Below are 14,747 nucleotides of genomic sequence, written 5' to 3'. Positions count from 1 at the left end.
ATGATTTTACTTGTGGTCTATAAACTGGCTCAATTTTCTGTGATAGATGCTTTGCATCATGCTTGAGTTTCTGTTGCAATGTCACTCAATGACTTTCAAACTATGCATATTAATTGTCAGAAACAGGGTCATTGTATTTGACAATTTTAAGTATCTTTACTTTACATGGACATATGTGACTGAACATACATGTATGTAAAAAATTCTTAAAGGTAGGGGTGTTCTATCAACAAAGTATCTATAGTAATATAAGCTGAAGTTATTACAAAAAGCTGATGGAAGTTACTATTTATCAAATCTGCAGTCATGTGTAGACAGGCAGAGTAGGCTCCTCAATCAGTGAATGATGGATGGCATTCCATCTTAGCATGTAATTGTTTTTGCCTAAAAGGTATGCAGGATCCAATCCCATTGACCATCAATTAAATTCCAAATCACGGAAATGTGATTTGAAAGTAAAGGACTTTCTACCATAGAACTAGTTCAGTGAAACATACCCAGCCAGAAAAGAACCATCACTGAACATGCCCGCATCATATCCCATGTTTAGCTTGGATGAGCAAATCATGGCCCAAGGGTGACATATAACCTCCTGAGAATATGGATAAATCCCTAGGAACCCCTCTCACTTCCATACTGCCGACTACCACTGGAATTGTGTTCATCTATTTGCAGCAATTATCTTTCTTGTACTTATAAGGCCTCCAGAAGCTGTGGCTTTGTGACAAATAGAGCCCTGGTCACTTCTAGTTTTGATCTACTTAATTTTGGTGCATTATCTAGGTGGTGCTGTCCACTGTGCTTTTAATAAATAGGCTAATTTCTGTTTTTAAAAATATAAAAAGTGTGCTATAAAATATAGTAGGGTCTGACATATCTAAAACATCAATGTCTGAAGAACCAAATACAACTTTAAACTGAGCATAGCTAGGGTAGTTTTCCATTAATTAAATCGTATAAGGCAATCTAAAACTCTGTTCAGCCTCTATTATTACTGGAATTAGCCCTGTTTCTTCTGTCCACATTTCTGTCAGCCTCCCACAAAAGTAGAGGAGCAACAACATCTGTGACATGAGTTAGGACCTTGATTTTTCAGGGGCCAGACTCATCTTTATGAATAGTGGAGGTTTTCCTCTTCAGAGGCATCATCTTCAACATGCAGGAGAGTGATGAAACCATGGATGGATGGGATAGAGCTAGCATGATCCTCTTAACTGTGGTGAATTTACCTTAATACATCATTCCATACTAAGTATTTTGTCTTTCATCCATTTGATTCCGTTTGTTTGTTTGTTAATAGCACACTTAGTAGCTTTCAACAAACACTAACATTATTAATTTGAATGAAATATGACTGGCTGAAGCACTCAATAGTGATGGCCATATGAGGAAGTCAAAAGATGCATAGTTGTAGGTGTTGCCACACCTCACTACAAGATTGCTATGTTGAAAATTGCAGAAATTATTCATTCTGGTTCTACTACTCTATGGCACACATATCCAACAGTCAACCCATGCCTTCCATAAAAAAAAATGCCTCACAATTTTGAAGCAAAGGAAGCAAATTGTAATTCACAGGAAACTATAAGACTACAGAAACTGCAAAGATAATCATTCCTTTCTTTTTCTTCAAACATGAAGAACTAATAAAGTCCAACTAAAAAGAAGAGTGAAATAAGCTGCATCTAAAATCACCCACAGATGCATTCTCAAAGGCTGTTGTGGGTTTTCCAGGCTGTCTGGTTGTGTTTTCATGGCAGTTCTTCCTAACGTTTCACCAGTCTCTGTGGCTGGCATCTTCAGAGGACAGGAGTCAGAACAGACCAGAGCACAGAGTTCTGACTCCTGTCCTCTGAAGATGCCGGCCACAGACTGGTGAAACATTAGGAAGAAAAACCTTAAGAACATGGCCAAGCAGCCTGGAAAACCCACAACAACCAGCACTCACAGATGTTTTTTGATCAGAAAGTGCTTGGCAGTTATTTATATGGAGAAAAAAAAACCCTCTATACCTTATGATATAAATTCAAATCTGGTCATAGCTTAGACCGGGCGGAAACGTTGACCCTATCCAACTTTGTTTCTGACTGATAGGTTATTCTCAAAGGAATGTGATCTTTCAAAAAGCAAAGTGTGCTGCTTATATACCATCCCATAGCACTTAAAGCACTCTCTGGATGGTTTACAAGTTAATTATGCAGGCTACACATTGCCCCCCCCCAGCAAGCTGGGTTCTCATTTTACCGACCTTGGAAGGATAGAAGGCTGAGTCAACCTTGAGTCAGCTACCTGGGATAGAACCCCAGGTCGTGAGCACAGTTTTGGCTGCAGTACAGCGGTTTAACCACTGCACTAAGAGGCTTTCACAGGAGACTGTCTGCCAACTCCTGCTCTGAAACAACAGAAAACAACTTTGTTCCATCATCTGTGACTACTCTTCAGATATGGGCTGGTGACTGTTGTATCGCCTCTCACCCAAGCTAAAAATATCTAGCTCCTCAAGCCTCTCTTCACAGGACTTGTCCTCCAGAGCCTTCGCCATCTTTGTCACCCTTCTTTGGACATATTATAGTTCAGAACTATGCATCTCTAAACTGTAGTGCACAGAACTGAATACAGATCCTGGTGAAGTCTAAGGTAAAAAAGGGCAGCATTATTACTTCACACATTCTGGATATTATACTTCTGTTGTCATAGCCTCAATTTGGTTTAGGATTTTCAGCAACAGTATCAGATTTCTCACTCAAATATACAGTAGGATCCAGTTATCCACAGTATCAGTATCCAGTGATTCATTTATCCACGGTCTGAAAATATTTAAAGAGAAATCCATATATATGAAGCAGTTACCAGAACTGGGCACTAGAGGGAGCCAGAGATCATGCTAGGTAGAGAGTTCGCTAAAAATATATGTATTTCTACAATGTATTCGCGAAGGCTTTCACGGCCGGGATCTAATGGTTGTTGTGGGTTTTTCGGGTTCTTTGGCTGTGTTCTGAAGGTTGTTCTTTCTAATGTTTCGCCAGTCTCTGTGGCCGGCATCTTCAGAGGACAGCACTCTGTGCTCTGGTGTAGTTGGCACTCCCAAGCCAACTACACCAGAGCACAGAGTGCTGTCCTCTGAAGATGCCGGCCACAGAGACTGGCAAAACATTAGGAAGAACAACCTTCAGAACATGGAAAAAGAGCCCGAAAAACCCACAACCATTTCTACAATGTCATTGCCAGAACGGGCCACTAGATGGAGCCAGAGACCAGATTATGAATGTATGTCATTACAGAAATGATGTTCTGCATTTTCCGGTATCCACAAATACAGGGGTCCTACTGTAGTTAGTGATCTTTTAAAGCCTCTGTATCTGTTTCATATACTGTATTATTAAGGGTTTGGACACAGGCTTTTTCTACCCTAATGTAGAACTTTACACATATCTCATGAAAATCATTTTGCTATTTTAATCTAGTTCTTGGTTATCTTGAATCCTATTCTTTTATTTTAAGGCATTAGCTACTTTCCCTAGTTATATTATCTGGAAATTGTATCACCATTCTTTTTCTCTTTTGCACAAGTCTTTCTAAATAAGTTTAACAACACTAGACTTGGGTTCTGGTTCTGATTGCTGGCTGGTGGCAGCTGCTCTTTCCAATTTACCTCTGTTTTTGTTTCAGTTGCTCATTCAAACAAATCATAGTAACTTTTCAACCTTGTCTTAACTTATGTTGTCATTTGTTCCCTGCTGTTGAGTGGAATTGTTAGAACTTGTTTTGAAGCCAAAGAATTTCCACTCAGCCACTCCATGGAGCCCGTTTGCAGGAGCGCTGTTCATTACCATTGACTGCAGTTTTCAAATTTCCAGTCTGGAAATTTGAAATTTAGTGTAAGATTAAGGTAATGCTTTGAAAAAAATAGTTGGCGTCAGAGCACTAGACTCAGACAGACACCCCCAGAGCATTTCACTCATCATCACTTATTTGCAGGCTGATGAGGCATCTCTGATAAGCATCCTCAGATGCCACCCATTAACCAGCTACACATTTACCTCACACTATCATTATCTACTCTACATTTTATCAGCTTGCCAATAAGAAAGTGGTGGAGTCACTTTCCGAATGAAACTGAAAGGAATATTTACCTTTTTCTTCACTCTCTCCATCTTCCACCTTGACTTCTGATAAAATAGTTTCCTTTAATTGCAAGGCTTTCCTCTCAGTGAGGTGCTGTCTAAGCAGCAGCCAAAAAGTAACCACAAATAGAATCTGTAAGCAGAAATGTAAACAAAACAGAAGGAAGTGGGAGTGATTTGTCATGTTGTGTAGGTGAAAGAAAATCTGAAGAGTTCTTTTTTCATCCAAACTAATTTTGCAGCATCCTTTTAATTGTATTTATGCTCAGATCTTAAGTTTACACAGTTTTAATATATTTCCCCTTACCAGACATTTGGAGTCATGCGCTTCAAAACAACAGACGGCATATATGACGGCAGTGGGGGCGGCCTCATCTTCAGAGGCTTACCAAGTACATTCATGAATATAGCTGTTCTCTTTCCTTAAAGGAATAGGTGAGCACACTGGCCCTAAGGCTGGGTTCATTTCTATTTCTTTTTCTCTTTTATACATTTTTGTGCCTGTACTGGTTATCAGCCTTAGTTCTAATTACAAAATCTCCCAGTAGGACAGCATCTATAAAACTGCACATTTTCTATTCCAACATACGGTTTGAAAAGATGTGATAGAGAGGACTATGGTCAATTTCCCTTTCTCTGTCTATTGAGGCCATTTAAAAAAAAAAGAGGTCAGAATCTAATTCAATATTTCCAGCAAAGTAAGTACAATGGCATAGGCTCAGAGCAGTGAACAGCTGCTAATTAACAGGTTCTCAATTGAATTCTCAGCTGTATGCCAAGTTATACAACTGGTGTAGAACTTTGAATTCCATCGGGGACTTACTAATTAGTGGCTACTCACAATTCCAAGTTATGCCATTACACTTAACACTGGCAAGAATACTGAACTGGATATTGGCCACTGTATTTTTACTCCTTCTAACGTATCTAGGAGACATCCCTTAGTTTACTACTTTGTGTTCATACATCCTTTTCATGCACACCACAATTTAATTTTCCTCACAGCCAACTGGGTTTAGACAAGATACTTTACAAAATATATAATCAAACCTTATGGCAAAGTTGCTAGCAAAATGTTAAAACAGTTAAATCCCTTGAGAACAATTTCTAACATCAATGAAAGTGTATGATATATCTATCTAACAGAATCTCTGCACCATTTAATCTGTTTCAAAAGCACTAATGCTACCTTTGAGAGGAGGTGTTTGCTTGTTTTCACATCCATTATAAATTAAGGAGTAGCCAGCAGGGACTAAGAAGTACAGAATTCACTTTGAAAGAAGATCTTGCACTTTATAATGAAGAAGCTTAGGCTCGTGAGACATAAGAAAAATGAAGCCACAATCCATGAAGCAAGTTCTATTAGGTTGAGTTTAGAAAAAAAATTGCTGTACTACTCAAAAACTGTTCATTGAGATGAAAGGAGATATTTGAAGTGATATCCAATTCAGTGCAAGAAGCTGCATTAAAATGTTAATATTTTCAAAGCATCATATATGCCCATGCAGAAGAATAATAGTCTGCTCAACTGATGGTCCAACTAATTGGATCAATAAGCTTTATATATGTCTTGAGTCATCATTAAGCAACCAATTCAGTGGCTGAAATCAGGTCCATAGCATAAGCCAAATCACAACTTTCTGGCTGTTCCTACCTTGTAAACATAGTGTCCCTGCCATAATTATTGGGAATGCATTTGCATGCTGGCTTGGTACTGTACTTGCACATGCACCTCTGAGAACAGAAGTAAGGATGCTTTATTTACCAGGGAGGAATGGATAGAAAGTTACAACTTGCCTCAAGCCACAAACATGATTTCAGCTTTTAGTCTAACTCTAGTTGGGATTAGCAATAGATTTAGGCCACAGTTTTTTATGCTTATGCACTTGACTTTTTTTAGCACACTCCCTTAAATAACTAACGTAAAAACCAGCGTGTGATTAAAAGATTCAGAGAACATGAAAACTTACATTTAATTCAGTGCCTTTTTGGTTAGTCTAACAAAGGTATTACCACAATTGGGAACTCAGTAATCTTTGAATACCACTTGATTTTTAAAAACATTACTTACTTTTGATCCTAGCTCTATAGGAGGCTTCCGTTCTAAAAATCCTGAAAGGACAGGAAGTTCTTCCAGGTCAATACTCCATATGTACTGTAATGTTACTAATAAGTTTCCATAAACAACCATAAATGGTGAACTGATCATGGCATATTTCCTTCGATCGCGCAACATCCAAAGTATGCAGGACCATATCAGCAACACAAATGTTAACCAGCTATGGTAAGTAATACTCCAGGCCTTGGGGGAAAAAAGAATAATGTTTAGTACAATAATAAAATGAAAAGATATGTTTTTTCAAACATGCAAATGGGTCATTTTATAAGTCAAAAGTACAGGTGTGCCAATACCATTCACTTTGATTCAGTCCAAATTATTTGCTTTACTAATTTCAACCAATTTCATTCAAGCTAATTTGTAGTCCATCCAATTTGATTTACATCCAACTATTTCAGTGTTTGTACCTTTTTTTATTTGTACAAATAATGAAAAAAACTTGAATATTGAGAAAATAAAATGCTCTGACATAGGATGGAGGGTGAAATTCACTGGAATCAACTACTGCTTGATCTCCACTGTGCAGGCCAAGATTCTACCACTTGCTTTCTTTCCTTCCTTCCTCTGCTTACCTGGAGCAATGTAATTTACTCCTTGCCCAGCTCCTGCCATTTTATGAAGCCATCCTTCATTAGTCAGGCACTGCTACCCAGCTGTCAATCCCTTTTGTATCCTTTTTGAAATTAAAACTGCTGCTCTGAAGCAAAATTCAGTGCTTTGGAGAGCTCTGATATGATTAAAGTGCTGCTTCAGGTTTCCTTGTCTTATTTTGGATCACTCTGGAAATTGACAAATAACTCTGTCCATTTTCCACCAGAGCCCTTTGATTCCTCTTCTGAATGAATTCCAGATCCGAAGTGTATCCTTAGCTAGAACAATATACGTACTTCTAGCTATTCAGCATCTATTTCAGTTAATGATAACTGATCAGCTTATTTAAATAAGTGGCATCACAAAACTTGTTTTTCTAGGGTCATACAGTTAAAATTGCAGTGTCCTTTCTAACTTGTTCTATGTTTTGATATTGCAATGGCAGTATCTGATAACTTATTTTTGTTTTGTTTCTTCTAATATAAAAAAGTGCAATGGCAGAAATGTTCCTGATGCATCTAAAATTCAAAACTGATTATTGCAGTACACTAGTGTTCATATTTATGTTGAGTCAGATAGCTAATAACTGCAAGTTAAATATGTAGAACAGAAAACCAATAGCCTTTAACATAACCACCATAAAAGATACTACAAAAATATATATTAGTTCCGTTTCTGAGTTTTTATAACCTAGTTGTGCTAAAACACTTTCCCAGTAAAATCAGCATACAATGGGACAGTGCAAATTATGTTCATAGGCCTCTATGCCATCCAGCTCTGCTTAATGTCACATACTAAATAAAACATGTGAACTGTAAAAATTTGCACTGAGTCAACACTATTGCTTCCTACCTCTGATTTGGAGGCAGTCGTCGAGATTCATTGTGCTTACACCAGCTGAACACTGGCAATATTTACATAAACAATTTAGAAGCTTGAAGGCACAGTTGTACCAATGCTAGGTCAAATCGAAATAAAGGTTGTTCATAAACTAACTTCTTATGGAGCAAGACAGAAGACAAAACTAAAAGGAACAGAAGACTAATTACCTCACATGTTTGTACCATGTGTACATTTTCAGTGCTGTATGTACTTTTAAAAGCACAACACCAAGTCAAAGGAATTTTTGAAGCGAAACAAGCAGCAGCTTCACAAAGGCCAAAAACATGGTGGTAAAAGGACTCCTAACAGAAATACTTTTATTTTACATTGAGAGATCTTATTAAATGTAGATATAGCTCCAAAAGGAGTATAGGAAGACTGCAGACTTGATGGATGGATGATTTTCAAAGATCAGTTGGATTGGCATCAGTTAGAATAGAGCAAAACAGAAATTGTGCAAGCCTATATCCAACATTTGATGGCCACAGGCTAAGGGAGAAGAAGAAGAAGAAGAAGAAGAAGAAGAAGAAGAAGAAGAAGAAGAAGAAGAAGAAGAAGAAGAAGAAGAAGAAGAAGAAGAAGAAGAACGTGGTGATAGAAATATGTTCACGGGACATTATAACAATATGAGAACTTCAGGGAAAATAACTAATTTATGATAGTTCTATGATAATGTTAAAAAAAAACCCTGCAAAATGAGCAGGCAATATCTAAGAAGATTCTTTGTTTTTTAAACACATATTGTGTTTAAAATATGGATTCAAAGTTACATTTTATTTGGATTTTTAAAACTGTGACATATTCAGATTTTGCCCAACAAATTGAAATTCCCCTACTACCACAGAAACTGTTTCTCTAGTATTTTCATCTTACACTAGAGAAAAATATACTGTTTGTTGAAAGCAGATCTAACCCCTCTGCAAAAACATTTCCAAGAGACAGTATGTGACTTTTATTTTAAAAAAAACAACACACTTTTTATATCACTTTTTAGTGGTTATCTGGATATAAAGTGACAAAAAGTTTCCTTAGTTTGGTGCATGTTTGTGATGTCGGGTGACAAAATTTTCAATGACAGGGTAGCTGAACTCTCAACCATAAAATTGTCTAAATTCTAAGATGGACAAAAAGCAAGAAATTATTTATCCTACCATCATGGCAATCAAAGCACAAACATAACTCTGCTTCATGATAAAATGGAAAACTGTGACCATTGCATGGACTTTCGAATTTTTCTCTTCTTTAGCATCTTCATCCTCTTCTCCCTCCTCTTCTCCTTCCTCTTCCTCCTCCTCTTCTTTCATTTCTAAAGGAGGAAAAAAGAATTATATGAGCTGCAAGATTCTGAAAATATTAGGGAGGACCAAAGGGTTCGCAGTAGACATCTTTTGTGAAGTTCCTTCTGTTCATGGAAAAGGATATTTGGACCCAACCCCTGATCCAAAGACTTCAAACTATGGTAGGTTGATGACAACTCCAAACTAGGATAACTGGATTAATCAGTCTATTTGTTATCTGCTTACGTTCATTTATAACTCCGTGTCTCAACCAGAAGAAAAATTCTAGAACAATAACATGTGGTAAGGAATTATTACCAACAATGTTTTAAAGAAACCATTTGCTATAGCAGAGGTGGAAAAAGCATGGTAGGGCTCTGCTTCCTCTTTTTCAGTAAAAATAACCCAAAACAAAACACTGAACTTGAGCTCCTAGAAGCTTCCAGCAGTGGTGATTTGCCTGTTAAATAGGTCTTCTCACTGACTATAATTTTCTTTATTATTTGTATGCATACATATTTTTCTATATATAATTTTATCCAAAATAGATCCAGAAACACAAAAATTAATTCCGAAATAATTATTGATCCTACCTAAGTCATCTGCTGATGGGTCCCACTTGTAGTGTGGTCTTGAGTATATATCCACATTGGCAGGTCCATTCTCTATTGGACGCAAAGGGTGTATGCTGTGATAATCAATAGGTGTACCATTCACTGTCAGGCAGAGAACCTGTTGAACGAAGATTAGAGAAAGGGATTCCTTTTAAAAGCTACTACTTGGGAAATCACTTTTATTTTTCTTGTTAAAAATATCAATGATGCTTCAAGTTTATTCTCTGTTCATTGCCACCATATACATTAAATGTTGTATTATGAGAAGGAATTTGGGAAACAGATCAATTCTCAAACATGAAACACATGCTAACATGTAAATCCAACTGGTCTACTACTGAAAACACAGTTAATTGAAAGTAATCCAATTACGAACTTTTTAAAAAAGTTATTTTCTCAAATTGTCAATAGAACAACAAGAATATAACTATGCTTTCTTCTCACTTGCTCTCTCTGTTATATACCACAAAGTCACCCAGAACTTATGACAAGCCTAACAGAGTTTTGAAGCTGTCATAACTGCTAACTTGAACCCACATTTCCTGAGTTCTAGAACAACGTTCTGCCCACAATAGCATTGTAGCTCTCTCAGTTTCACAGTTGAATTATGTTATTCAGATAGATTATACAGTAAGTAAAATGCTTTAAATAGTAACACTGCAGTTAAAGTTAATTGTCGGCAGCCACATAAATCGATTGCCTTGTAACATTTTTTTAAAAATGTTACTCTCACCAACAAGGACAAAAATAGGGAAATGTTTATATTTCAACAAGCAGAACAGTTGGCCACGTTTGTGCTGCAACAGTGGTCCTAGAAAGATGCTTCAACTTCAAGAAACATCATCATGACAAAAAGGAATTTTGTGAAATTTTGGAAACTTCTGAGACAGGCGGCATAAGGATCTACTATTCACAGAGAAAGAATGAAAAGTCCATCTCAACAACAAGCTTACTGGCTTGAGATTCTATGTTGAGAAATACAAATATTAAATTTCTGCTTTTAAAGTACAGAAAAACATTTTTTTTCAGTCAAAATCATTTGTAACATGATTCTTGCACCTAGTTATAAATATAGAACACAATATTTCCTAACATTAGTTTGCTAATTATTGTCTGCCATGTCATAACTGGCATTATAACATAGAGTAATTTATTTCTCCAAATTAGAGGTGGACCACATACAATCCTGACCCATCGGGTGCATTTTTGGGCTCTCCAGCAACCTTGGGACTTCCAGGCCCCCTCATGCCCCAAATTAAACTAGTTTTCAAAAAACAATTTCTCCACAAAATCCCTTTATTGCCTTCTACAAGATGTCAGAGCAAATATTTTAAGGGCCCCAGCACGCCTGAACCCACCATATGTTTACATATCCTCTTGAACAATTCTGGCCACTAGACGGTGCAGAGAGGCTCTTTAAAGTTTAAAATAGAACTGTTGTTGCTGTTGCTCACATTCTTTTTTTTCATTAAAAAAACCCATTAGGCAAAACCCTGATGCATTTTTAAAATTAGAAGCGGCCATGGGAAATCACAGCTGACAAGGTGCCAAGTGTGTACCTGACCACAAAGCAACTCAGTGCCTCATCTGTTTGTAACACCCACTGCTGTGATTCCTTCTGCACACATACAAAAATGTAGTGGGATTCTGGGTATTGTGTTTAAATTACAATACAGAAGTACTGCATTTAAAACCATAAAAGCAGTAAAAATATAGACATAAGCATCCTTGGCCATGCCCTTCCACCTTAGTCCTGTCTTTGGAAGTGCAGTGCTCAGTCTCCCAGCAATTCTGAAAAAATGGCTCTCAGCCCCACTATGACCACACCCCCTGACTCTAAACCTTACTTTTCCTTCAGTTGTGTAGTGGCTTGCATACCACAAGCTGCGTCTTCTCTCTGCAGTCATTTCAATCTGGCCGACATCTGTGTCATCTTCTCTGTTACCACTTTTGTCATCATTAGGTACAGACTAAGAAACAAACAAGACTAAATTAGTTTCATAACAACTGTGAGAAAGTAGTTATCTAGCTTCAATTTTTCCTCTAATAATTTTAATAACTTTGCAAATTATCTAAGAGGAGATCCCTAATCGCTATGTTTTCTCAATCGCTATATTTTCTCAAGACATCAGCAGTTTTTGAAGCAGTTGGCATGTTAGTTTCAACATTTACAAGAAAATTAAAAACATGCACAAGAAAATTAAGTGTTGTTGTACCTTGAAAAACAAGATTTACAGTGGGGTCTTGACTTGAGAATTTAATCCGTATTGGAAGGCGGTTCTCAAGTCAAAAAGTCTGTAGGTCAAGTCTCCATTGACCTACAGTGCATTGAAAACCGATTAATTCCGTAACAGGCCGTTTTTGTTCCATTCTGGTTTGTTTCTGGTCTGTAAGTCAATTCTCAGGCTGCAAGTCAAACCTAAATTTTGCGGCCAGAGAAGTCTGTAACTCAAAAAGTCTGTAAGTCAAGCTGTCTGTAAGTCAAGGGTCCACTGTATTTCACTGGAACTTTTGTGGATTGCAAGCTACTTCCTCAAACACATGGAACGCAATAGTTAGGCCATAGGTTAGGCTCCATGTACATAAACTTGTGACCCAACTACAATAAAATATGTGTCTGAGGAAGTGGACTGCCATCAACAAAAACTCACATTGGAATAAATAATAAATATATTTTTTTAAGGTACCACAATTCTTTTCTTTTAGTTTTGCTGTACATTTCAAATATCTATATATTATTTTGTTAATATTTTATTGTGACTATTAGGCATGTGTACAAGAGTCAGAAAAAAAGAGTAGGGATATTTTTACATTACTGGAGGAGATACAGGGTGGCTCAAGAAGGGTGCCCCTACACATTACTGACATTTGCCTCAGTGTTTGAGGACTTAAAAAGGCTGAGATTTGAATGAAAATACCTGGCTGGATTTGTGTAGCAAAAGAGGGATGTGTCAGAACAGAAATTTACAGCTGAACTTCCAGTGAAAGATAAAAACTCAAAACACCAAGTCCTATTTATTCTCCAGCCACCAGAAAGCACTGTTACACATTCAGGCATGGCAACGATAGGGTGCTACATCACTTCTTGGATTGGCAGTGTTCTACAATATTCTTTCTTTTGCTTTTAGATAATTACACTTCATCTTCATTACCTCTAGGACTGAGTGTGTGTGTCAACAAATGAGGAATAACTGACTTGTATGGCTGTGATTGGTTAAGTCAAAGCAGAGCTAGGGACTATTCCTCATACCCAACCATTTTCCCTTTTCTTATATTTTTAATACATAGTGTTGGTCTTTATTTGCACAACCATTTTTATCTTCCTGTGCATGCATGTGTATGTTTCAGTAGGTTGTCACCAAATGTGCAACTGTGTGATATGGGTTAAGTATAGAAAAGTGGGCATACCTATTTTATTTATTTATTGTATTTTAAAGTATGCTTTTATAAGATGCCATGTTTTTGTTGACTAATTCTTATACTATTACTATATGTTTAATCATTTTTAATCACATCATTTATTGTGATTTTAAATTTACTTATAATTTAATATAGATGTTTTGAGTCCCTTTAGGAGAGAAAGGCAACAAATAAATTAATCAAATCAGTCAATAAACTTACATCTCTCGGTCTTAGCTAGATAATAAATGGGCTCATTTGGGCAAGCCAAGACATTGACTGGGGAAGTTAAGGGGATATTCCCAACACACATGTTCCCTGAGCATGACTCCTAGGAAAGGAAGAAGGAAGGAAGGCGGGGGGGGGGAGGAAGGAGGAAGGAGGAAGCTGGTAGGAACTCTGCCTACAAACTGAAGATTCACCACATCTAAACACTGATGGCAGTACATGGTGCTCTCAATTCTACATCACAGCCTGTATTTTCTATATATTCAAAAGACAAAACAAAACTCCAGCCTGGAAATATATTAATTCCTACAGATAACTCCAGAAACCCAAAACAAATAGGTTCAGATCACATCCAAATCTGCGCAAGGCAAGTCAGTCCTAATCTGTGTGGCAAACATTTGGATACAAATTGGATTGTACCATATTCACATATCCCTCATGCCTATTATGCCTATTTAGATAAGTGCTAATGCTACCGTATTTGCCGGCGTATAAGACGACTGGGCGTATAAGACAACCCCAACATTTCCATGAAAAATCTAGCAAAATTTGTTATATACTCGACGTATAAGACTACCCCCTCCCTCTGCCTTTTACCCCACCAGAGGGGCCAAAGAGGGAGGAGAAGGAAAGCAAGTTTCTGGGGTGGGCTACCAGCTGGCCCGAGGCAGAGGCCAGCGCCTGCTCGCTCGCCCGGCCTCCGGAAGTCTCCTCGGGAGCCCAGCGCGTTGCAGGCAATGTTTGTTTGCCAGCTTCTCTCCTCCCGGGCAACATGGTGTTAGGTCATGGGGAAGAAGGAGGCAGCGCTTTCCATGAGGGCAACTGTGCGAGGAAGTGACTGAGCTGGTGGGGACCGAGCTCCGCCTGCTTCTCGGGCTGGGCTTGCCTCTCCATGCTGCTTCCTGCTGGGCCATGCGGCGTCTGAGAGCCCAAGCCGCCCGCTGCCTCCTCGGGAGAAGAGGCGCAGCCTCTACCTCCTCCTCCTCTTCTTCCTCCTCCTCCTCTTCCTCGTTCACCTCTCCTCTTTCCTCCTTGCGCTACGTGCTGCCCACTCTGGGTGCACCCACCGTATAAGATGACCCCCCCACTTGGAGGCATGTTTTTTGGGGCAAAAAAGTCATCTTATACGCCGGCAAATACGGTAATCAACCTCAACTCTTTAGCATACACATTTAAGCAACACTGCAAACACCAACAATCAATAGCAACTTCTTGTTACAAGACTGAATTCATATCTTTAAAATGACAGTGGTATCTATTTCTGCAAGTGTCATAAAAGAACAGAAATTAGCTCATACAGATTTGTTAAACAGCACTTCCATAGCTCTTCCATTAGCTCTAGTGTTAATTTTATGTTTTATAAGGATCAGGGTGGGCAACATAACAGTCTTGCAGGTTGCATGCACACACACACCAAGAAGAAAAGCATGCATTATTGAAGCTTGAGTTGTGTTATGCCATATATGGACTATTATTGTGTTGGTGAGCAGCTGAAATCCTTGCTTCATCCTCC

General features: G+C 38.0%; 1 protein-coding gene across 3 annotated transcripts in view; it reads right to left on the bottom strand.

Annotated features, from left to right (window-relative positions):
* PIEZO2 (piezo type mechanosensitive ion channel component 2) overlaps positions 1-14,747 on the bottom strand; it is a 309,376-nt gene that overhangs the window by 74,840 nt on the left and 219,789 nt on the right. For all 3 annotated transcript variants that reach the window (XM_072998801.2, XM_072998800.2, XM_072998799.2), the window contains exons 9-13: positions 11,455-11,577; positions 9,587-9,725; positions 8,868-9,022; positions 6,196-6,426; positions 4,134-4,257 (exon numbers count right to left, since the gene is read on the bottom strand). In XM_072998801.2, the coding sequence (XP_072854902.2) occupies positions 4,134-4,257; positions 6,196-6,426; positions 8,868-9,022; positions 9,587-9,725; positions 11,455-11,577 (772 nt within the window). The remainder of the gene's footprint in view (positions 1-4,133; positions 4,258-6,195; positions 6,427-8,867; positions 9,023-9,586; positions 9,726-11,454; positions 11,578-14,747) is intronic.

The sequence above is a fragment of the Pogona vitticeps genome, chromosome 4, assembly GCF_051106095.1.
Source record: "Pogona vitticeps strain Pit_001003342236 chromosome 4, PviZW2.1, whole genome shotgun sequence".
NCBI lineage: Eukaryota > Metazoa > Chordata > Lepidosauria > Squamata > Agamidae > Pogona > Pogona vitticeps.
This window is presented reverse-complemented; position numbering and strand designations above follow the sequence as displayed.